The following is a 25,286-nucleotide window of genomic DNA, read 5'->3' as shown; positions in this document are numbered from 1 at the left end:
ATTCCTGTTGATTAAAATCATCCATTAAACAAAATTTACCAAGTATCCATGTGTCAGGCACTATTCCAGGCAGTTAGCTATACAGAAGCAAACTGAACAAACATTCCTGCCTTCATGGAGTTTTCACTCTAAAAGGAAGGAATACCCTATAAACAAGGTAAATAATTAAGCATATTATTATGTTAAATGCAAAAAAATAAAGCAGGGAAGAGAGACAGAAAATGCCAGCGGTGAGGGGTTGAGAACAAGATGGAATTTTAAATAAGGTGATAGGGGAAGGCCTTACTGAAGTGACACAGATGAAGACCTAAAAAATAAAGAAGTAAGGGATGGACAAGAAAAAGTGAACCAGGTGGCCCTGAAATATACAAGGGATAGCACCCTTTAATACCCAGGAAGGTACTGTAATGACAATGTCACTCTGAAAATCAGACTAATGTCTCAATACTCCCCCCTTCCCTATTATCTGAATCTTAATCTGTGCTGAAGCGAAAGTCAATTAGTTGTCCTCTAAAGGTATAAGCTATACTTATTATTTGTGAGTTATACCAACCTTGATGCTGAAGATAGATTGGAGGTTTAGATGCACACACTACTTTTGGACTCCCTTCTCTCTCTGAAGAATAATAGTTCAATATCCATTCAAATAAACGAGGATGTGTACCCAAAGGACCAGTTGACTTATGAAAATCAACAATGCGGCATCTATTAAAAAATTGACAAAATGATTTGGAGAATAGTTTTTAAAACATTTTCACCAATGGAGTTATCAAATACAAAAAAATTTTAATTTAGAACTAATTTTATCTCATCAATATTTTCCTAAGAAGAAAATAAATACGTTTCATTATGTATCTGGAAAAATGTCATTTTACGCAGAAATAATTATTTAAATAAGATTTAATAAGATTGATGACTGATATAAAAGTTACATTTTCTTTTTCTTTAAAGATTTTATTTATTTATTTGAGAGAGAGAAAGAGAGAGAAACAGCGGGGAGACGGTCAGAGGGAGAAGCAGGTTCCCTGCTGAGCCGGGAGCCCAATGTGGGACTCAATCCCGGGACTCCAGGATCATGATGACCTGAGCCGAAGGCAGTCGCTTAACCAACTGAGCCACCCAGGCGCCCTAAAAGTTACATTTTCTGACATACAGAATCTCTATGAAGAATAAATAAGGACCTTGTTTTTTTTTTTAAGATTTTATTTATTTATGTGACAGAGAGAGACACAGCGAGAGAGGGAACACAAGCAGGGGGAGTGGGAGAGGGAGAAGCAGGCTTCCTGCTGAGCAGGGAGCCCGACGCGGGGCTTGATCCCAGGACCCCGGGATCATGACCTGAGCCGAAGGCAGTCGCTTAACGACTGAGCCACCCAGGTGCCCCCATACTTGGTTTTTTAGAAGTCATCTACATGTAATCTGAGACACAACTTGCATTCTAAAGTCTCTAAACCTGATGATCAATTAGAAGCTGACTTCTAATTTTAATTCCACAATAGCCATTCACATCTATCAAAAATATCCTGAGTATTTTTCCTCTTGGCTCTCACAAATTCCAGTAACAGACAAGAAAAGAATACCTGCAAAGATCTCAGAAAAGCCCTGTATGTACTCCTCCCACATATACATCTATCTATCTGCTATTTGGCACTAGATCACAGTGGTATTCCTTCCTCAAGAGGAAGTCAGCCTTGAATTAATGAAATTATTTTAACCAGAAGCACTATTGACACTTCTCAGCAACTATTTTTAATAGGTCGGGTAGAAGCACTGGGCGCCTGGGTGGCTCAGTGGGATGAGGGTCTAACTCCTGATTTCTGCTCAGGTCATGATCTCAGGGTTGTGGGATCCAGCCCCATGTCAGGCTCCCCAGTGAGCAAGGAGTCTGCTTGAGGTTCCCTCTCTCCCTCTGCCCCTCCCCCCACTTTTGTGCATGTGCTCTTTCTCTCTCTCTCTCTCTCTGATAAAATCTTTAAAAAAATAATAAAAGTTCGGTTATAAGCAAAAGCAACTAAAAGCCTTTCTGTCACTTTAAAGTATAGCACAGGTATCCTGTCCCTCCCTGTCTCTCTTGACAGAGTCTCCAAATACACCAACATATAAATACACCAAACACAGTGTAACGGTTGCTGTCCTTAGCCTCAGTGAGTTTAGTGTTGAGGCTAACATTCAACTGATTACTACTGAGTTTTAAATGCTGAAATGAACTTCTGGATAAATTGTTAAAAAAGTAGCTACAGTACTTCTGGGTTTGAAATTGACTGCATATTTAGATTTAGAATCTGAATAGTACCCTACAGAATATAATTGATAGAGAGTGAAAGGAAGACATTTAAACTAGTGAAAAAATTCAGAGTATAGTATTAAAGAGGCTTTACTAAAAAATTAAACTATTCCAGGCACCAAGAAAACAGCTGGATATATCAGGTATTTTAGACAGATATTTTCCTTCCCTTAAACATGACTTGAAAAATTAGTATTTGATATAATATATGTAATCTGAAAGTGTGAACAGACTGGCAAGAAGAAAAAATAAAGTTAGAGGACATTAAAATAGTCCTTTTGATTTAGAGATCATGACCTGAGCTGAAATCCAGAGTTGGACGCTTAATCAACTGAGCCACCCAGGCACCCCCAAAGATTTTCTATTTAAAAGTTAAGAAATAATTTCACCTCTGAATCTAGTTAATTAATATGGTAAAAATGATGTGAAACAAACATAAAGGAAAACACAGAGCTATGAAGCTTAAAGGCAAACTTTCCATTAAAGATGATCATAAGCATCTATCTCTGTTCCCTCTTGAAAGCCCAACAACATAAAACTCAAGGAGAAAATGATTCAAACAGCCAAAGACAAAGATAATGGAGACAGATCAAACTGCCCTGCACTTTTGGAAAATGAAAAGCAGAAAAGGAAACATAAAAGTGAATAAAAAAAACCCCAGACAATTGTCTTAAAATCCCAGAGAGGCTGGAAGCTTAGAGGCACTAGGTATTGGGGAGAGTAGTAGTGGGGGTATAATGTGAAATGAATTGAAAATTTGCATAAAGAAGGCCAATCACTGCTTAACTACCCCCTCCATCAATGCAGGAGCTCTAGGCAGGAGAGTGGAGAATTCTTCTCTGAATGGCCCCTAGAAAAGATCTCTTCCTATATTAAAATTTTCAGAGTTCCCCAAACAGAACGCTTCCCCCTAAAACTCTATAAATGAAGTCTGCTCATCTGCAAGCTCCATGTAATCCTATAGGACCTCTGATCTTTTAGTGCCTCATCCTCACTTTAGGAATGGACAACTAGGGATTTACAAAAGTTCGAAGAAAGCCTTCAAAATGCAAAAGACTAAAATAAATAGAGTGAAAACAAATTAACATGGAAAAAACCCGCAAAATGCAAGGAATAGAAAGAAGGAAAATGTTGGGAAAAAATCTGCAACCATAACAGACTATGATGCTATGAAATTGCCCCTTAAAATTAAAAACATGATTGCTAAGATACAAATTTCAATAGAATAGTTGGGAGATAAAGCTGAGAAAATCTACATAGTAAAACAAAAAGCAAAGATAAAAAAATGAAACACAACCAATAAACTTAAAAAGTCAAAGGAGTTCAGTGGCCAACTACCAGAAGTTCCAGAAAGAAGAATAAAGAAAATGGAGGAATCGTAATTATCAAACAGTTAACTCTGAGCTCTCATTACACGCCAGTCACAGTTCTAAGCACTTGATCATCTCACTTAATATCACTGCAACTCTATGAAGCAGTTACTATTTACATGTTCTTTTTATCAACGGTGGGACTAGGCTACAGACAAATTAAGTCATACAGCCAGCCAATAAGCAGGAAAACTAGAATCAACTGTAGGCAGTCTGACTCCAAAGTCCAAGCTCTTAACCACTACACTGAGATCTTACAATTCACAATTCTAGATTCAAAAGGAAAAACAAATGCCTAATACAATGAATCAAAGCCCCACATTCATGGTGAAATTTCATAATAGCAGGACTGAGATGATGCAAAAAACTTCCAGAGAAAATAAATAGGTTATAAATAAAAGGAATGAAAATCAGATAACATCTTACCTTCTCAATAGTAACACTGATTGCTAGAAGTCAACAGAGTAAGAACTTATTTGATCTGAAAATGATTTTGAATTTAGAATAACACAGCCACCCAAACTATCATTTAAGTAATAAGAACTAGGCACCTTTTCTTAGGAAGCAGTGAAAGATGTGTTTAAGCAGAAGAGCAATCCAAAAAAGATAAAGACATGGAATCCAGGCTCTACTTCAAGAAAACAATGAAGAAATGCTACATGATTACAGCTTTGAAGGGAATCTAGAGCAAAGACAATGGAGGGCTTCAAGGAAGAAGTGTCCAGGAATAGGAGTGCCTCAGATTACATAAGTGGAGGTTGTGAAAAAGGTTGAGACCATGATGCAGTCAAATAGTAAAAAGGAAAAGAAAAGACAATTCTTAACTCAAGGAGAATTGTTAAAAGCTTTTCAGGAAAGGAAATAAAATCAGCAATGAATAATATTAATACAATTATTAATTATTAACCAAAATAAAAGGATTGAGGGTGAACACAGGTAAGAAATGTGAGGGAAATGCAACAGACAATGTCTAAAACTGATAAACCAAAAAAAGAAAAGAAAAGAAAAAAAAGCCCTGAAAGCATATTATTCAGAAACAATGGAAGTAACAGCTGCGTCGGAGAAATCAGACTTGAGAAGAGAGAAGAACGTAAGATAGGGACTGAACTGCTGGTTTTTAGTATAAGCCTTTCAGTGCCACTTAAATTTTATTTTTTAACTGTCCTTTGATAAAAGAAAAAAACAACAACAAAGAAAACCTCCCAGGTATGACAATAACCTCAACTTGGGTTTTCAGGTACATACTTTACCCTTAGGGAGGTCAGAAGTGTATATACTTCACATGCTCCGATCCAGGCCTTTGTTCCCTGTAACCTGTTATTAAGTTGAGAGGCACCCTGAGGATCAAAACCCTCCTTCCACGCATCTTCAATCATAGACTGAATTTTTGGAATGCAAGGAATTGACATACCTAAAATTATACAAGCAAACACGTTACATGATAGTTACAAAAGTACTATATATTAATTCACTCCCTATTATATGTACAGTTGATCCTTGAACAATACAGGGGGGTTAGGGGCACTGATAGCCTGCACAGTTGAAAATCTGCATATAACTTTTTGCTCCCCCAAAACTTCACTACTAATAACCTACTGTTGACTGGGAGCCTTACCAAAAAACATAAAATGAACAGTTGATTAACACATATTTTATATGTTATACTTATTATATACTGTATTCTTATAATAAAGCTAGAACAAAGAAAATCGTAAGGAAAAAAAATCATAAGGAAAATACATTTACAATATTAGACTGTAAAAAACCCATGTATATGCAGTGCAAATTCATGTTTTTCAAGGGCCAACTATGTATCAGTGGACACGTTCAGAGAATTGTATTTCACATACCTTTCAAGCTATCGTCATAAGCATCATTTTGCAGTAATGATGAAAGTAGCATCTGGAAATTTCGGTAACCACAACCCCAACCTTTGTCACCAAAAGATGAATGAAAGTGATCCACCCCTGTGGAAAGCCACACGCGCCTCACATCTGTGGCCGCATTCTGATAGTATCTGTAAAGTGCTTCAATAATTCCTAAAATAAAAAAGAGACTTAGAAGATTTAGAAGGATAAGCTATCATCTTTGATGGCTGTCTCATATGCTTCTAATATTAGTCTCTCCCTCAAGTGCCCCATCTAAATCCTGTCAATTCCATCTTCTTTATCTTTTTACTGTTATAACCTTTTTTCATGTCTTATTACTACTATGCAAGTGTTCCTAACACTAGCATACTACTTATACTAAAACAATGGTGCCTCACTGTCTAGGTAACAGGGTCCTAGCAACTTTAGCATCATATATAATTGCCAAAGAAAAATTTCCTCATAATAAAATTTTTTATCCTTGGCCCCTAAATCTCTTTAGATATTTTCCAATATCTTTTGTTAAATTATAATCTATTGTTAAACAGAAATAATAGCTTTAACTAATAGCTGCTTCAATTAACATTTGCATAACTAATAAAAATAAAAATCTTTGCCACACAATCGCTGAATTTCAAAGCAGTTTACAAAAAGGACATAGCACATTACAGAGCAGTATTCTTTAATCTTCTACAGATATATTAGTATTAAATTATACATACTCTACTACATTCTATAGTAATTTTAAAACATATACACAAATAGAAATTAAAGGGTGACATAAATTAAAAACAAATAGAAATTCTAGTATTTTCTTCCTGTATACCCTAATGAATCATATTCCACATCTGCTGGAATGTCCTGTCCCACAGAAACCTTTTTACATGGAGACCCTCGAAGAAATATAAAGATGGTCTTCAGAAACAGACTCATGGAATTGAAAATATATGGCATAGGGAATTACAGATAAGTGGGGAAAGTACAGAGTTGCTTTCCTTTCTTATTGCTTGAAATACATAAGCAATAAGAACTTAAAAGTACTGTTATAAATAAGGGAAAAAAATTAAACCCACACCTTCTCTTTCTCTCGCTCCTTCTCTCTCATACACACTTATGTACAAATAAACCCCGAGTGAATTAAAAGTAGAAATATGAAAAGCAAAGTATAAATGTTTAAAGAAAATATAAAGGAGTATGTTTATGACCTCAAAGTTGGGGGATTTCCTTAAACAAGACACTTAGGATATAAATAAAGATAAAGACAGAAATTTGATTAAATTCAAATTTAAAACTCTAATTAAAGATACCATATACAAAATTTAAAGGCAAATTATAAATATTGAAGAAGATATTTGTATTTCATGTAATCAACAAAGAATTAGTGTCCTGAATATTGAAGGAACTCCCACAAATCAATAAGAAAAAGACAACCCAAAAGAGGACAAAGGAAGGGAATAGGTTTTTTACTGAAGAAACTAACTCAGGAGTAATTAGGAAAATGCAAATTAAGTACCGTATCATTTCAAAAATGAGTAGCAAAAATTAAAAAGTGTCACCGTACAAAGTGTGAGCGAGAATACAATGATGCAAATGTAGATTATGATCATTTTGGAAAACAATTCTATAATAACCTTAACAAAGTTAGAGATGTATATGCCCTCTAACCTAGTATTTCCAGTTCTGGATGCATTACAGAGAAACTCTTAAAAAAGACCTCTTGACAAAAGGGAACAAACTGAGGGGAGGTGGGTGGGGTAAATGGATAATGGGGTCAATGGATAATGGGCATTAAGGATTAAAAAAACAAAACAAACAACAAAAAAAACCTATTCATAATTTGTATGAACTTAAATGTTTGTCAACCACAAAAACAGGTAAATAAGTTGTGTATAACTCATACAAGGAAGTACTATACAGAGTCAAAATGAAGGAAGTACAGCTGTAAGAATCACCATCTCTAAGCAGACCAAACAGAAGCAGATGTATACCAATTTATACATAGTTTAAATACATTAAAATATTACATATATTTATGGACGCCTACATATATGGTGAAAGCATTACAGTATATGAGACTAATAAATACCAAATTCAGGATATCGGTTCTCCTTGTGGATGAGGAGGGATCAGAATCAGAAAGGGATGCGCAACGGATTTAAAATACATATGGGAGGTTTACAGCTTTAAAACAGTAAGATTAGGAACCTCTGTGGCAGGAACAAAGCTGTTTCCATATAAATTTTTTTACTACACTAATAGGTATATTAAAAAGATACCTTAAAAAACATCATGGAAAAGGCATTCTTTGGAGCAAGGCAGATTGGATTGTGAATACTAGCTGGGCCAATAAGTAGCTATGTGGTTACGTTGGGAAAGTAATTTAATCTATCTAAATCACAATTAACTAATCCAGAAAAATGTAACAGTATACAAGCGAATGTCTGTTTTGAGTTAAATGATGCATATATATATAAAGATGTGTCTGAATCTATACTAAAACAATATAGTAGCCACTATCTAAGTGTGACTATTAAGCACTTGAGATGTGACTTGTCCAGATATAAATACTCTGTAAAGTATAAAATACACATTAGATTTTGAAGAATGTACGAAGATTGCAAAATATCTCATTAATAGTTTTTCATATTGATTATATGTTGAAATAATAATATTATGGACCCATAGGGTTTAAAATATTAAAATTAATTTCACTTCATCCTTCTTTCTTACTTTTTCTAATGTGACTACTGGAATTAAAAAATATGTATGTATATACATATTTGACTCACTTGTACTTCTATCACACAGCATTGATGTAGAACATAGTAAACACTCAATAAAAACTTCTAAAAGGCTCATTTCCAAATGTCAAGTAAATGAACACAATATAAAAGTAAATTATTTTTAAGTGAATTATTAATGAAAAAATAAAAGTGCAGAGGTTTAAAAAAACACATTAAAAAAATTATTTGAAGAGTCTCACCTAAAAGTATACAAACTATGGATAATTAAAATTAAGCAAAATTCAAAAAACCCTGATTATTACTTCACTGTTATATGAACTACTGAAATAATGATTTTGATGTTTAAGTACTCACCAGAAGTTCTTGTTTTTCCATCATCAATACCAATAGCTAGCGATTCCATCATATCAGCTTTTCTTCTATGAAATTCAGATGGATGCATTCTTCCCCTATTGACTTCTATCTCCATATTTCGTAGTTGCTGTTGTTTGTATCCTCCAGAATTATCTAAACCATATTGTCTCTAGCAAATATAAAAATGACTTACTTTTTATGTCCCTTTACCTCCATGAGGATGGAAACTTATTACAGTTTTATTTATTTGGAAATGTACTTCGAAACATTCTGGTTTATAGACTTTCATACAAGATTAAGATTTTTTATTAGAGATTTTTATTTAAAGATTTTTCTTAAGATTTTTATTAAAGATAAATAACACACACACACAAATCCCTAAGTTAGTAACAGCCTTTCTCTGTTAACAACCACCAGGGCAAGAGATTTGCTTTCTTTGTATTAGGGAAGGTAGAGAATCCTGCCTTCCTACTAAAGGTATGGAAAAAGGCAGATGAGTTCTGAACACACCACTGATTTATTTAAGAAAACTTGTCAGTACTTATTATTTGGTTCCAGGCTAGCCTATGAAGGCCTACTTAATCCATAATTCATTCAGGCAGTAATTCTACATAGTAAATTAACTACGTTTTTTTGCACACTGGATAGAGAATCTCCAATGTATAACACAGCCTCTATGCAAAAAGTTTTTGAGATCTAAACAACTTCCAAAGTTACTCAACAAACTCCCTTAAATACTGGAAACTTTTTTTATTGATAATGTTCAAAATTATATAAGACAAAGAAAACTGATGAAAAGGAAACTTGTTTTCCTCCTCTGAATCTTGGTGGGAAAATGTTTTGCAAATAAATGAATCACCAAGGAGAGAAACAGCCTAAATTAGATATTCTAAAATGAGAATTACATAGTCATGTGTAACATATCTGAGAAGAAAAACTCAGAAGTAGGTCTGAGAAAATTATGGTAGGTACAATGCACATTAGTATATTAAAGGTTTTGAAAAATCTTGCAGTATACAAACCTGTTTAACTGAATACTTTCAAACCTATTCAATCATAAGCCCTTTTTATTCAAACGTTATCCTATTAGCACATAGAAAAACAGTTTTTAGAAACTCTGAGCATTATTAGCACAGGTAGTAGTTCACAGAAAATTATGACTGAAAAAAGTAGAAAAATCTATTAAAAATTTAAATGCATTAAAAATATATTAGATGCTGCCAGTTTAGTTCAGCAGGTACCACCATCAACCCAAGATAAAGTCTCAAATACCACCAAAATTGGATTTTCTATTAAAAATGTTTCTTTTTAAATGCCTGAATTGCAATCACTAAAAAAATTTAACACTCAGACAGGAGATACTAATTCTACGTTTCTCTTTTAAGTATCTATCTATACAAACACTTAAATTCTGAGTATCTGCTTCCTAATCTGCCCTGTCAATTTAACATAGGTTTGAATCCAGGCTTTACCATTTAGTACAGCCTGAACCTGAACAAGTTACTAGCTACATAAGCACTCTGTCTTTACTTACTCATCTGTCATTTAGGGAGTTGTTGTGATGATCTTAAGATACTATATATGAAGTGCTTATCCCAGTACATGACCAGAATGAGTACCTATAAGTGGTAGCTGTTATGAATTATAAAATGTGTATGTAAAAAGAGTATTTTGTATACCAAAAATGACAAAAATAATAGGCTGCAGTCTTGAGAGCATGTTTGAAAAATAAGAACTCTACCAAAGCAAAATATTACAATTGTTATTAATCTTTGTACCTGCAGCTTCTGAAATTCTCCCATTTCTTGTCGTGATTCTTCAGATCTCCTCTTTCTGTCTTCTTCTTGTTGAAGCTGGTGAGCCAATTCTAGATCTCTAGAACATTGGACTCTATCTATGCCTATTAGATATTTTTAATGTTTAGAATAAAATAACTACTGAATTCAAATCTCACCTATTATACGTTAACTCATATCTTTTAAATGGAATAAATGCTATTATTTTGATATTTACTCACGACTATGATGTCACGGAAACACTGTTTCTAGCAGAACTTGAACGGCTTCTACAGGGTAGAACCTCCACTTAAATCACCAATATTCACTGAATAGGTAGGCTGTGACAAGCATTTTTCATTAATTATCTCATTTGATCCTCATAACAACCTTAGGAAGTTAGGTATTATTTCCTAAGGAAACCAGAACTTAGAGAAATCAAGTAATACTCTTCATTGGTGTTCCTTATTAACACAAATAAGGATTGGCTTTTAAAATAAACTGGGGGGAGAAAAGGAAATAATGAAGAGCATAAAAATATGTCTGCCAAGTATAGCTTTATCACCGTCTGGTTTCAAACAAATGGTACAACTTTGCAGCATGTTTCCCTGTTTCCTCTCTACCCAATATCCCACAGATCCATTAGTCAGTAGCTTCTGGCCAGGATCTGGTCTCCCTGACTTCCAATTTGATATTTGAATTATGTATTTGAATATTCTTTTTTTCCTTTCAAATCTCTCAGTCTCTACTACATCTTCCTATTTGGTCCCCACTTCCATTGCCGGAGATAAACAATTTACAACTGATTTTTAGCGTACTTCTGACACTATCTACAGTGATTTACTCAGGACATATCTTTCATTATCTACCATAGGCTTATAGAATAATTTATGTACCCATACAAAGTCTATTATAAACAAAAGAATTATCAGACTTTCAGCTTCAGAGGGTTATTTTTCCACAGCAGTCGGTAGAAAATCACTGGAGAAAGGGACTGTTCCATCTTTGCTCCAGTGATTCTCATTTTGGGATTAGGCTGAGTGAGCAAGGAATATTACTCATGAAGATCACTGATTGGTATTAGGATCATTAATACTGGGTACTGAAGACCCCTGAATTAACAGGAGGTATCAATGTACCCTAAGAAAATGAAATCCAGTAGAACACAATTGGTTTCTTTTAGGGTCTACTTTATATTGTTTCAATGGGACTCTTAAAGTCACAGAATCCTTCTACTTCTAAGGCACCAACAATGATTACTTTATCAATGCCACTATTCAAAAAGATAAGGAACAGAGAAAAAATTGTATAGAGTCAATTACAAAACTAGTAAGTGGTAATATAAGAAACTGGGCAAACTGGAAATGAACTTGAAAAACATTTCAATCATACAGTTCATATATTTTTTAAAAACTGTAAGTGCCATATGGCAGCTTCCTAGTTCAACAACAACTTTCGCTGACCTGATGCTAAATTCAGTTATTTCTAGCTGTTGAAAGAATGGCCTTAACCTCAGCAAACAGATTTCTTAAAGTATACATATTTCATTGTCTTCTAAATACTAGTGTTCTGGGGCAAAACTCTGGGGGCAAAATCACTAATTTAGTTACTGCTCAAAACCGTTCATCCTATACAACTTTTCTGTGAAACAACTTCTAAAAAGAAGTTGAAGTTACACTAGAATTCTTTAAAGGGACAAATTTATTTTTAACCAGTATGCTTTTTTTCCCTCTGTATCACTACTCTAAAAATTAGATATATCCTAGGAAGCAGAAATTAAATCATGAGATTCTTATTTTTAAACATATCCACATACCTTGTCCAAAGTTGCTTTCTTCCAAATGTAAGTCAACATGTTCCTGGAGAATATGGTAATTTGTACAGATGAGCCCACACATAGGACAGTCATACAGTGGTTGATCATGGTCTGTTTTAGAGATGTAATTCAGTTGATTTTATTTTTAAAACTTTTAGATTTTTTTTCACCCTAAGTCAAAGATTGTCCACTGCCCACTAACCTTATTAAATAAGTAAAAGCTCTTCGTAGTTGGATTTAAAGCTATTTTCTACTTCTGGGGTCAAAATGGAAGATTGAGCATAAGCACAAATCTCTTTTACCACTATAATAAAAGAAAAAATTAATAATAAATATTTGGATCTATAGTCAAAGCAAGAAAAGAAAAGTATAAAGGAAAATCAAAACAGTAAGTAGGGACCAGTCTACGCATGAATTTTAGGGGCTAAGTTATCAGCACCCTCCTTCCAAACTAAATGGTGAGGTAAAAATTCAGCATAAAGCCTTCAGCATAAAGCTTAGAATTGGTATCATACTGCCTAGTTGGAGCGGGAGATCAAAGAGCCGCATCCATCAAGCAGCACGGCAAGTAGACAGGTGTAGCTTGCCCAGGCCAGAAGCAGTACCTCTGCAAAAACCAAGACCTGACTGATACTGGGCACAGAAGAGGGAACTCTGAGCACTGAGCCAAGCAATCCATACATGTAAGGCCTGGTCTGGAAGTGGAATAACTATATTTAGAAAGTAGCAGAGACTGCTAGACAGCTGTTTATTTCCACAAAATGAATGTAACCAGTCTCATTTTAGGTGGATCGGCTGACCTTAAAACTGAACTAAGTCAATCTGATATGTTTGGAGAGACGCTGCAGTCAAAAAATTTAAAATTAGTTGATATATCCTATGGTGATGAAAATGGAAACCAAGCCATTGAGTTATCTACTGAGGTAAAATTCATTCAAACAGAGAAATTAATTCAACATTTTGGTGAAATCAGCCAGGACACAGGTAAGTACTGTTTTGGAGATGAAGATACACTAAAGGCTTTGCAAGTGGGAGCTGTAGAGATTCTAACAGTTTATGAAAATCTGGATATAATAAGAAATGTTCTTCATTGCCAAGGCACAGAAGAGGAGAAAATTCTCTATCTAACTGAAGAATAAGAAAAGGATAAATCTCATTTCACTGACAGGACAGGAACATAAACTGACTGAGAATATGTCCCTCTTGGAATGGTTTGCTCACAACTATCAAAAATTTGGAGCTACACTGGAAACTGTCACAGGTCATAAGAAAGATCCTAGTTTGTGAAAGGATTTGGTGGAACTGAAGTATCTTGCAATACTGAGTTGATTTCCATGGAATGGAATACCAAGGAGGAGACGATGAATTTTTTTACCTTGATGACTAGTAGGTAGTTGACATGGGTCCCAGAAAATGTGCCTCACCCTGCAACAGCCAACTCAAGGAACATACCTCTGGTGGAATCCAAATAGATTTCTGCCTTACAACTAGACCATTTTCAGAACTTAATCCAGGAGCACTGGCTACTGAAAACAACCAAATAAAACCAGACCCAACCCTATACTTGGCTTTGTCATGGTGTCAACACTGCGGCCTATGACTAAGTTCCTAAATGCTACTTTGGACTAATTTAAAAGGAAACCTAGTTTTTACTTTTACTTGATGACCAAATTGGGTGCTCTTGTATTTTATGAAAAAAATTTTTTTTAACCTTCATACATTCAAGCAAACATAATTTAGGTGCTATAAATCTTCAAAAGTTAATAGAAATGACATCCTAAAAAAAGAAAGAAATGCTAGAGATCAAACACGTTGGCTTATTAGCAGCCTGGACATGGCTGAGGAAAGAATCTCTGAGTGTGAGGAGATGACAAGAGATATTTCCCAAAATGAAACGTAAAGAGAAAAAGACCCTCCCAAAACCTCCCCCCCCAAACATAAAAAAAACAAAACAAACCTACAATCTCCAAAAACTGTGGGAGAACTGCAAAAGGTATAACATACACAAAATGGGAATACCAGAAGAAAGGAACAAAAGTATTATTTAAAGCAATAAGGTCTGAGAGTATCCCCCAAGTTAATGTCAGACATCAAACTATAGATCTTGGAAGCTCAGAAAACACCAAGCACAGTAAATACCAAAATTTACATCTAGGCACATCATATTCAGGCTGCAGAAAAATCAAAGATAAAAAATCTTGAAAGAAGCCAGAGGGAAAAAACACCTTACCTATAGAGGAACAAAGATAAGAATTACATACAACCTCTCAGAAGTCATTCAGGTAATAAGAGAGAGGAGTGAAATATTGAAATTTTCCGGAAGAAAAAAAAACCCACCAACCTAAAATTCTGTACCATTCAAACTTATCCCTCAAAAGTGAAGGAAAAATAAAGAATTTCTCAGACAAAAATTGAGGGAAATTGTTGCCAGTAGACTTGCTGTGCAAGAAATGTTAAAAGAAGTTCTTCAGAGAGAAGGAAAATGATATTGGTCAGAAACATGGATATCCTTAAAGAACGAGCATCAGGGAAGAATAGGAGATGATAAAATAAAAACTTTTATTTTTCTCATTAATTGATAAAAAGGTAAGTTTATTCAAAATAAAAATAGCAACAATGTATTCAATTATGTGTGTGTGTATATATATGTATATACATGTGTGCTTACATTTACTTGAAATGAATGATAGCAATGACACAAGGGACGGGGAGGAGTTAGGAATATCTTATTATTATAAGGTCCTTGCACTCATATAGCGATACAACGTTATTCAAAGGCAGACTTGGATTAGTTGTTAATGTATACAGCGAACTCTAGGCCAAGCCCTAAAAAAGTAAAAACAAGTATTATTGATATGCTAAGAAAGGAAAGCATTGAGCAAGTGACATGTCTTGCCTATTATCAGGAGTAGAAGTCCAAATGCATCTTGATATCAGAGTCGCCATGGAAAACAATGCTGTCAAGTACTGAACAGAACACGTGACTCACAGTAAACAGAGAAAGAGCACGATCTTCAGTATTAGACATTAGTCTGCCATGGCCAGTGGGTCACTTCCAGCAGCCAACACAGGGCAATTGGTCTGTACACACCTCTCCTGCACCACAGAATGAAGGCTGTCATCCCCTTCCAGCAGAAGATAGATCTAGCATTAAGGCTGTTCAGGTGCCATAGGACACACATGCTTAAGCAAAACAAAGGAGTATACATTGTTGCCTGAAACAGAGAAAGATATTTCCATACACAGGTTGTGAGGACCCTATCTCTTGAGAAGGAAGTGTTCTAGGCCTAAGGATCATTCTTATGTAGCCAAATAGGGTCAAAAGACTACATGCATGAACTGTTTTTCCCCATGGAGAGAAAATAAAATCATACGAAATGCTCAATTAAACCACAAAATCAGGAAAAAAGTCGACAAAAAAAAAAAAGCAAAGAAGGGCAACAAATAGAAAAAAATAAATATGGTATATTAATCTAACTATAGGAATAATCACTTTAAACATCACTGGTCTAAACATACACATTAAAAGACAGATTATCAAGGTGGAGCAAAATATATGACCTACCTGTGTGTTGTCTACAAGAAATTCATTTTAAATATAAATACACATATAGAGGGGTGCCTGGGTGCCTCAGTTGGTTAAGCATCCAACTTGGTTTGATCTCATGGATTGTGAGATGGAGCCCTAGTTGAGCTCTGTGCTCAGTGGGGAGTCTACTTAAAGATTCTCTCCCTCTGCCTAGTCACACCCCCTCAAAAATAAATAAATATATCTTTAAAAAAATACAAATAAAGATTAAAAGTGAAGGGAGGGAGAAAGATACATCATGCTAACACTAACCAAAACCAAAACCAAACAAAGAACCAGGAGTTAGCTATATTAATTTCAGAGAGGGCGGATTTCAGAACAAGGAATGTTATCCAGGATAAAGTGGGGCATTACATAATGACAAAGGGTTCAATACTCCAAAAAGACATAAAAATCCTTAATGTGTATGGGCCTAACAGAGTGTCCAAATACATGAGGCAAAAATTAATAGAACTGCAAGAAGAAACAGAATTGAAGAATTATAATCAAACAGTCTGCTCTCAAACTACAAGGGAAATAAACAAAAATTAAGAGAAAGAGCTGAAAAAATCCCCAAATACTTGGAGATTAGACACACATTTAAATAATGTACCAAAGAAATCTCAAGGTAAATTTTAAAATATTTTGAACTAAATGAAAACTAAAATAAACTTAAAGTTTGTGCAACACAGCAAAAGCACGGCTTAGAAGGAAATTTATAACATTCTATGCAATCATCTAGGTTTCCACTATAGGAAACTAGAAAAAGAAGAACAAGTTAAATCCAAGATAAGCAGAAGAAATTAAAAAAAAACAGAGCAGAAATCAATGAAATTGAAAACAGAAAACCAATAGAGAAAAACAATGAAACCAAAGGCCTCTAGCCAAGCTAACTAAGAAGAAAAGAGAGAACACAGATTGTTAACACCAGAAATAAAAAAGGGGACATCACATATCCCATGTACATTCCAAAGATTAAATAAAGTTACATTATGAACTACACCACAAATTTGTAAACTAGATGAAATGGACCAATTCCCTGAAAGACACAACTGGGCAAATTAATAACCGCTCCCCTAAAAAAAAATGCTGAGGTAAAAACCTAACAAAATATAAAGACATACATGAGAAAAAATACAAAATTCTGATGAAAGAAATCAAAGAAAAACTATGTTGAGATATTTCTTGTTCATGATAGGAAAACTCCATATTGCCACAATGTCTATACTTCCCAACTTTATCTATAGATTCCAGACAATCACAATAAAAAATCCCAGCAAGTTACTTTGTGGCTATCAAGTAGCTGATTCTAAAATTTATAGGAAGAGGCAAAAGATCCAGAATAACCTACACAATACTGAAGAAAAGCAAAGTCAAAGGACTGGCTCTACCAGACTTCTAAACTTAGTATAAAGTTACAGTATCAAGACACTGTGGTACTGAAAAAAGAACAACAGATCAATGGAACAGAACAGACAGTCCAGAAATAGACTAATAGCCCAGTAGACTAATCTTTGACAAAGCAAAGACAGAATTATGGAGGAAAGAAAATCTTATCAACAAATGGTGCTGAAACATGTGGACATCAAAATGCAAAGAAAATGAATCTAGACTCAGACCTTACATCCTTCACAAAAAGTAACTTGGAAATGGATCATAGACCTAAACTTAAAATGCGAAACCACAAATTTCCTAGGACATAACATAGGAGGAAACTTAGATGACTTAGGAGATGGCGATGACAACACCAAAGGCATGATGAAGTTACAAAATAATAGATAAGGTAGACTTCATTAAAATAAAAAACTTCTGCTCTGCAAAAGACATTGTCAAAGAGAATAAGAAGACAAGTCACAGATTGGAAAAAAATATCTGCAAAAGATACATGTACTAAAGATCTGTTATCCAAAATATACAAGGGGGGGGCAGAGCAAGATGGCGGAGGAGTAGGAGACCTGGATTTCATCTGGTCTCAGGAATTCAGCTGAATAGGGATCAAACCATTCTGAACATCTAGGAACTCAACAGGAAATCGAAAAGAATAGCAACAACTCTCTGAACAGAAAAGCGACCACTTACTGGAAGTTGGGCCACTGCTCCTCCAGCAGGGACCCAACAAGCAGCAGATGCGGGGAGACTCCCCTTCCTCCCCCAGGAGGAGCAGCGTGGGAGCGCACCGCAGGGATCTGCTGGATTTGGAGACTCCAACACCGAGTCGGGTGCCAGAGATAGAAACGCTTGGTCACAGCCCAGGTGAGCAGGGAGTGCGGCCGGAGACTGGGGACACGGGAGTGACTGACTGCTTTTCTCTGGGGGCGCACTAAGGAGCAGGGCCCCCAGTTCTCAGCTCCTCCGGGCGGAGACTGGGAGGCCACCATTTTCACTCTCGTCCTCCAAAGCTGTACAGAAAGCTTGCAGGGAACAAAAGCTCCCAAAGGCAAACCCGAGCAGATTGCTTAGCCTGGACCAGCAAGGGCGGGGCAATTCCGCCTCCGGCAAAGACATTTGGGAACCATGGCAACAGGCCCCTTCCCCAGAAGATCAGCACGAACAGCCAGCCAAGACCAAGTTTACCAATCAAGGAGAATGGGAGAACTCCAGCGCTAGGGGAATACTGCACATAGAATTCATGGCTTTTTTACCATGATTCATTAGTTTTTCAAAGTTAATTTTTTTAACTGTTTTTTTTTTAATTTTTCTTTTTCCCTTTTTCAACCAACATCTTATCAATCACTTTTTGAAAAAACTTTTTTATTTTTCATTTTTAGAGTCATATTCTATCCCTTCTAGTAGACACCCTTATTTTTGGCATATATATATAAGTTGTTCTCTCTTTAAAATTTTGAGATAGTTTCCTCTAACAGATAAAAATATACCCTAAATAACTAGTGTATGGTTTTGTTCTAGTCTCCTGCCTGATCACATTCTCTCCTTTTTTCTTTTTTAATCTCCTTCTTTCTTTTTTCAAACAACTTCTTATCAATTCCTTTTATAAAATCTTTCATAATTTTCATCTTTACAGTCATCTTCCGTCCCTTCATTGTATCAACCCTTATTTTGTACATATATCAGTCTTTCTTTCTTTAAAATTTTAGGAGGCACTTTCTTCTAACAGACCAAAATACACCTAAAATCTAGTGTGTGGCACTGATCTATGCACTAGCCTGATCATATTTGATCATATTCTGTTTTTTTTTTGTTCTGTTTTTGTTTGTTTTTATCTTTTTCTTTTTTTTTTTTTCCTCTTTCTTTTCTCTTTCTTTCCCTTTCTTTTCCCCTGGTTTCAGGTCTTTTCTGATTTGTTTAGAGTATATATGCCGGGGACGTTGTTAACCTGTTAGCATTTTGTTCTCTCATTCATCTATTCCCCTCTGGACAAAATGACAAGACGAAAAAAATCACCTCAGCAAAAAGAACAAGAGGTAGTACCGTCTGCCAGGGACTTACTCAATACGGACATTAGTACGATGTCGGACCTAGTGTTCAGAATCGTGATTTTAAAGATACTAGCTGGGCTTGAAAAAAGCATGGAAGTTATTAGAGAAATGCTTCCTGGAGAAATAAAAGAATTAAAATCTAACCAGATCGAAATCAAAAAGGCTATTAATGAAGTGCAATCAAAAATGGGGGCACTAACTGCTAGGATAAATGAGGCAGAAGAATCAGCGATATAGAAGACCAAATGATGGAAATAAAGAAGCTGAGAGATAAACAACTACTGGATCACGAGGGCAGAATTCGAGAGATAAGCGATACGATAAAGACGAAACATTAGAATAATTGGGATCCCAAAAGAAGAAGAAAGAGACAGAGGGGCAGAAGGTATATTGGAGCAAATTATAGCAGAGAACTTCCCTAATGTGGGGAAGGAAACAGGCATCAAAATCCAGGAGGCACAGAGAACCCCTCTCAAAATCAATAAAAATAGGTCGACACCCCCACATCTAATACTAAAACTTACGAGTCTCAGAGACAAAGAGAAAATCTTGAAAGCAGCTCAGGAGAAGAGATATGTAACCTACAATGGTAGAAACATTAGATTGGCAACAGACCTATCCACAGAGACCGGGCAGGCCAGAAAGGACTGGCATGATATCTTCAGAGCACTAAATGAGAAAAATATGCAGCCAAGAATACTATATCCAGCTAGGCTGTCATTGAAAATTGAAGGAGAGATAAAAATCTTCCAGGACAGACAAAAACTAAAGGAATTTGCAAACATGAAACCAGCCCTACAAGAAATATTGAAAGGGGTCCTCTAAGCAAAGAGAGCGCCTAAAAGCAGCATAGACCAGAAAGGAACACAGACAGTATACAGTAACAGTCACCTTACAGGCAATACAATGGCACTAAATTCATACCTTTCAATAGTTACCCTGAATGTAAATGGGCTAAATGCTCCAATCAAAAGACACAGGCTATCAGAATGGATTAAAAAACAAGACCCATCAATATGCTGTCTGCAAGAGACCCATTTTAGATCCAAAGACACCCCCAGATTGAAAGTGAGGGGGTGGAAAACCATTTACCATGCTAATGGACACCAAAAGAAAGCTGGGGTGGCAATCCTTATATCAGACAAATTAGATTTTAAAAGAAAGACTGTAATAAGAGATGAAGAAGGACACTATATCCTACCTAAAGTGTCTATCCAACAAGAAGATCTAACAATTGTAAATATCTATGCCCCTAACATGGGAGCAGCCAATTATATAAGGCAATTAATAACAAAAGCAAAGAAACTCATTAACAACAATACAATAATAGTGGGGGACTTTAACACCCCCCTGACTGAAATGGGCAGATCATCTAAGCAAAAGATCAACAAGGAAATAAAGACTTTAAATGATACACTGGACCAAATGGACTTCACAGACATATTCAGAACATTCCATCCCAAAGCAACGGAATACACATTCTTCTCTAGTGCCCATGGAACATTCTCCAGAATAGATCACATCCTAGGTCACAAATCAGGTCTCAACCGCTACCAAAAGACTGGGATCATTCCCTGCATATTTTCAGACCACAATGCTTTGAAACTAGAACTCAATCACAAGAGGAAAGTCAGAAAGAACTCAAATACATGGAGGCGAAAGAGTATCCTACTAAAGAATGAATGGGTCACCCAGGAAAATAAAGAAGAATTAAAAAAATTCATGGAAACCAATGAAAATGAAAACACAACTGTTCAAAATCTTTGGGATAAGGCGAAGGCAGTCCTGAGAGGAAAGTATATAGCAATACAAGCCTTTCTCAAGAAACAAGAAAGGTCTCAAATACACAACCTAACCCTACACCTAAAGGAGCTGGAGAAAAAACAGCAAATATAGCCTAAACCCAGCAGGAGAAGAGAAATAATAAAGATCAGAGCAGAAATCAATGAAATAGAAACCAAAAGAACAGTAGAACAGATCAACAAAACTAGAAGCTGGTTCTTTGAAAGAATTAACAAGATTGATAAACCCCTGGCCAGACTTATCAAAAAGAAAAGAGAAATGACCGAAATCAACAAAATCATGAATGAAAGAGAGATCACAACCAACACCAAAGACATACAAACAATTATAAGAACATATTATGAGCAACTCTATGCCAGCAAATTAGATAACCTGGAAGAAATGGATGCATTCCTAGAGATGTTATCAACTACCAAAATTGAACCAGGAAGAAATAGAAAACCTGAACAGACCTATAACCACTAAGGAAATTGAAGCAGTCATCAAAAATCTCCCAACAAACAAAAGCCCAGGGCCAGATGGCTTCCCACGGGAATTCTACCAAACATTTAAAGAAGAATTAATACCTATTCTCCTGAAACTGTTCCAAAAAATAGAAATGGAAGGAAAACTTCCAAACTCATTTTATGGGGCCACCATTACCTTGATCCCAAAACCAGACAAAGACCCCATGAAAAAGGAGAATTACAGACCAATATCCTTGATGAACATGGATGCAAAAATTCTCACCAAAATACTAGCCAATAGGATCCAACAGTACATTAAAAGGATTATTCACCATGACCAAGTGGGATTTATCCCTGGGCTGCAAGGTTGGTTCAACATCCGCAAATCAATCAATGTGATACAATATATTAGCAAAAGAAAGAACAAGAATCATATGATTCTCTCAATAGATGCAGAAAAAGCATTTGACAAAGTATAGCATCCTTTCTTGATCAAAACTCTTCAGAGTATAGGGATAGGGGGTACATACCTCAATATCATAAAAGCCATCTATGAAAAACCTATAGCGAATATTCTCAATGGGGAAAAGCTGAGAGCTTTCCCCCTAAGGTCAGGAACATGGCAGGGATATCCACTATCACCACTGCTATTCAACATAGTATTAGAAGTCCTAGCCACAGCAATCAGACAACAAAAAGAAATCAAAGGCATCCAAATCGGCAAAGAGGAAGTCAAACTCTCACTCTTTGCAGATGATATGATACTGTATGTAGAAAACCCAAAAGACTCCACCCCAAAACTGCTAGAACTCATACAGGAATTCAGTCAAGTAGCAGGATATAAAATCAATGCACAGAAATCAGTGGCATTCCTATACACCAACAACAAGACAGAAGAGAAACAAATTAAGGAGTCGATCCCATTTACAATTGCACCCAAAACCATAAGATACCTAGGAATAAACCTAACCAAAGAAGCAAAGGATCTGTACTCAGAAAACTGTAAAATACTCATGAAAGAAATTGAAGAAGACACAAAGAAATGGAAAAACGTTCCATGCTCATGGATTGGAAGAACAAACATTGTGAAGATGTCAATGCTACCTAGAGCAATCTACACATTCAGTGCAATCCCCATCAAAATACCACCCACTTTTTTCAAAGAAATGGAACAAATAATCCTAAAATTTGTATGGAACCAGAAGAGATCCCGAATAGCCAGAGGAATGTTGAAAAAGAAAAGCAAAGCTGGCGGCATCACAATTCCGGACTTCCAGCTCTATTACAAAGCTGTCATCATCAAGACAGTATGGTACTGGCACAAAAACAGACACATAGATCAATGGAACTGAACAGAGAGCCCAGAAATGGACCCTCAACTCTATGGTTAACTAATCTTTGACAAAGCAGGAAAGAATGTCCAATGGAAAAAAGACAGTCTCTTCAACAAATAGTGTTGGGAAAATTGGACAGCCACATGCAGAAGAATGAAACTGGACCATTTCCTTACACAGCGCACAAAAATAGACTCCAAATGGTTGAAAGACCTAAATGTGAAACAGGAGTCCATCAAAATCCTAAAGGAGAACAGAGTCAGCAACCTCTTTGACCTCAGCTGCGGCAACTTCTTCCTAGAAACATCACCAAAGGCAAGGGAAGCAACGGCAAAAATGAACTATTGGAATTTCATCAAGATAAAAAGCTTTTGCACAGCAAAAGAAACAGTCCACAAAAACCAAAAGACAACCGACAGAATGGGAGAAGATATTTGGAAATGACATTTCAGATAAAGGGCTAGTATCCAAAATCTATAAAGAACTTATCAAACTGAACACCCAAAGAACAAATAATCCAATCAAGAAATGGGCAGAAGACATGAACAGACATTTTTCCAAAGAAGACATCCAAATGGCCAACAGACACATGAAAAAGTGCTCAACATCGCTCGGCATCAGGGAAATCCAAATCAAAACCTCAAAGAGATACCACCTCACACCCGTCAGAATGGCTAAAATTAACAAGTCAGGAAAGGACAGATGTTGGCGGGGATGCGGAGAAAGGGGAGCCCTCCTATACTGTTGGTGGGAATGCAAGCTGGAGCAACCACTCTGGAAAACAGTATGGAGGTTCCTCAAACAGTTGAAAATAGAGCTACCATATGATCCAGCAATTGCACTACTGGGTATTTACCCCAAAGATACAAATGTAGGGATCCGAAGGGGTACGTGCGCCCCACTGTTTATACCAGCAATGTCTACAATAGCCAAACTGTGGAAAGAGCCAAAGATGTCCATCGACAGATGAATGGATAAAGAAGATGTGGTATATATACACAATGGAATATTATGCAGCCATCAAAAGGAATGAGATCTTGCCATTTGCAACGACGTGGATAGAACTGGAAGGTGTTATGCTGAGTGAAATAAGTCAGAGAAAGGCATGTATCATATGACCTCACTGATATGAGGAATTCTTAATCTCAGGAAACAAACTGAGGGTTGCTGGAGTGGTGGGGGGTGGGAGGGTGGCTGGGTGATAGACATTGGGGAGGGTATGTGCTATGGCAAGAGCTGTGAATTGTGCAAGACTGTTGAATCACAGATCTGTACCTCTGAAACAAATAATGCAATATATGTTAAGAAAAAAAAAAAAGAAGAAGATAGCAGGAGGGGAAGAATGAAGGGGGGGAATCGGAGGGGGAGACCAACCATGAGAGACGATGGACTCTGAAAAACAAACTGAGGGTTCTAGAGGGGACGGGGGTGGGGGGATGAGTTGGCCTGGTGATGGGTATTAGAGAGGGCAGGTTCTGCGTGGAGCACTGGTGTTATGCACAAACAATGAAGCATGGAACACTACATCCAAAACGAATGATGTAATGTATGGTGATTAACATAATAAAAAATTAAAAAAATATATACAAAGAACTCTTAAAAATCAACACTAAGAAAACCAAAACCAGATTAAAATGTGGGCTGAAGACCTTCACAGACACTTTACCAAAGAAGATATACAGATGGTAACTAGGCATACAAAAAGATGTTCATTTATGTTTATGAGAGAACACTTCAAATTAAATTAAGATGAGATACCACAACACAAATATTATAATGGCCACAATCTGGAACACTGACAATACCAAATGCTGGTAGGATGTGGAGCAACAGGAAATCTCATTCACTGCCACTGTGAAAGAGTTTGGCAGTTTCTTATTAAAACTAAACATGCTATTATTATACAGTCCATTAATCACATTCCTTCGTATTTACCCAAGTGAATAGAAAATTTCTGTCCATATATAAATCTGCATGTGGATATTTAAAGCAGTTTTATTCCTAATTGCCAAAACTTGGAACCAAGATGTTTTTCAGTTGGTGAATGGATAAATACACTGTAGTACATCCAGACAATGTAATATTATTCAGCTCTAAAAAAAGAGCTATCACGCCATGAAGACATGCAGGAAAGCTTAAATGCATATTACTAAGTAAAAGACACCAATCTGAAAAAGCTATATACTGTATGATTCCAATGACATTCTGAAAAAGGCAAAAATACAGAGATAGTAGAAAGATCTGTGATTGCCAGGGGTTAGGGTTGGGGAGGGGTGACTAGATGGAGCACAAAGGATTTTTAGGGAAGTGAAACTCTTCTGCATGATAACTAAAATGGTGGGTAGTTGTCATTACACATTTGTCAAAACCTATAGAATATACAACACCAAGAATGAACCTTAATGGAAACTATGGACTTTGGGTGATAATGATGGGTCAGTGTAAGTTCATTGATTATAACAAATGTATCACTTGGTACAGATATTG

At 36.0% G+C, this 25,286-nt stretch overlaps 1 protein-coding gene and 1 pseudogene across 2 annotated transcripts in view; one reads left to right on the top strand and one right to left on the bottom strand.

Annotated features, from left to right (window-relative positions):
• ZUP1 (zinc finger containing ubiquitin peptidase 1) overlaps positions 1 to 25,286 on the bottom strand; it is a 33,336-nt gene that overhangs the window by 4,801 nt on the left and 3,249 nt on the right. For both annotated transcript variants that reach the window (XM_028117061.2, XM_028117062.2), the window contains exons 3-8: positions 12,212 to 12,322; positions 10,399 to 10,520; positions 8,621 to 8,789; positions 5,505 to 5,693; positions 4,900 to 5,065; positions 554 to 705 (exon numbers count right to left, since the gene is read on the bottom strand). In XM_028117061.2, coding sequence (XP_027972862.2) covers positions 554 to 705; positions 4,900 to 5,065; positions 5,505 to 5,693; positions 8,621 to 8,789; positions 10,399 to 10,520; positions 12,212 to 12,322 — 909 coding nt within the window. The remainder of the gene's footprint in view (positions 1 to 553; positions 706 to 4,899; positions 5,066 to 5,504; positions 5,694 to 8,620; positions 8,790 to 10,398; positions 10,521 to 12,211; positions 12,323 to 25,286) is intronic.
• On the top strand, positions 12,622 to 13,598 carry LOC114219461 (eukaryotic peptide chain release factor subunit 1 pseudogene; annotated as a pseudogene).

This window comes from Eumetopias jubatus, unplaced genomic scaffold (assembly GCF_037043125.1).
Source record: "Eumetopias jubatus isolate StellerSeaLion01/CBP00866 unplaced genomic scaffold, mEumJub1_p1.0 scaffold_6, whole genome shotgun sequence".
Lineage (NCBI taxonomy): Eukaryota > Metazoa > Chordata > Mammalia > Carnivora > Otariidae > Eumetopias > Eumetopias jubatus.
The sequence above is the reverse complement of the archived record's forward strand: the minus strand, read 5'-3'. Positions and strand labels throughout refer to the sequence as shown.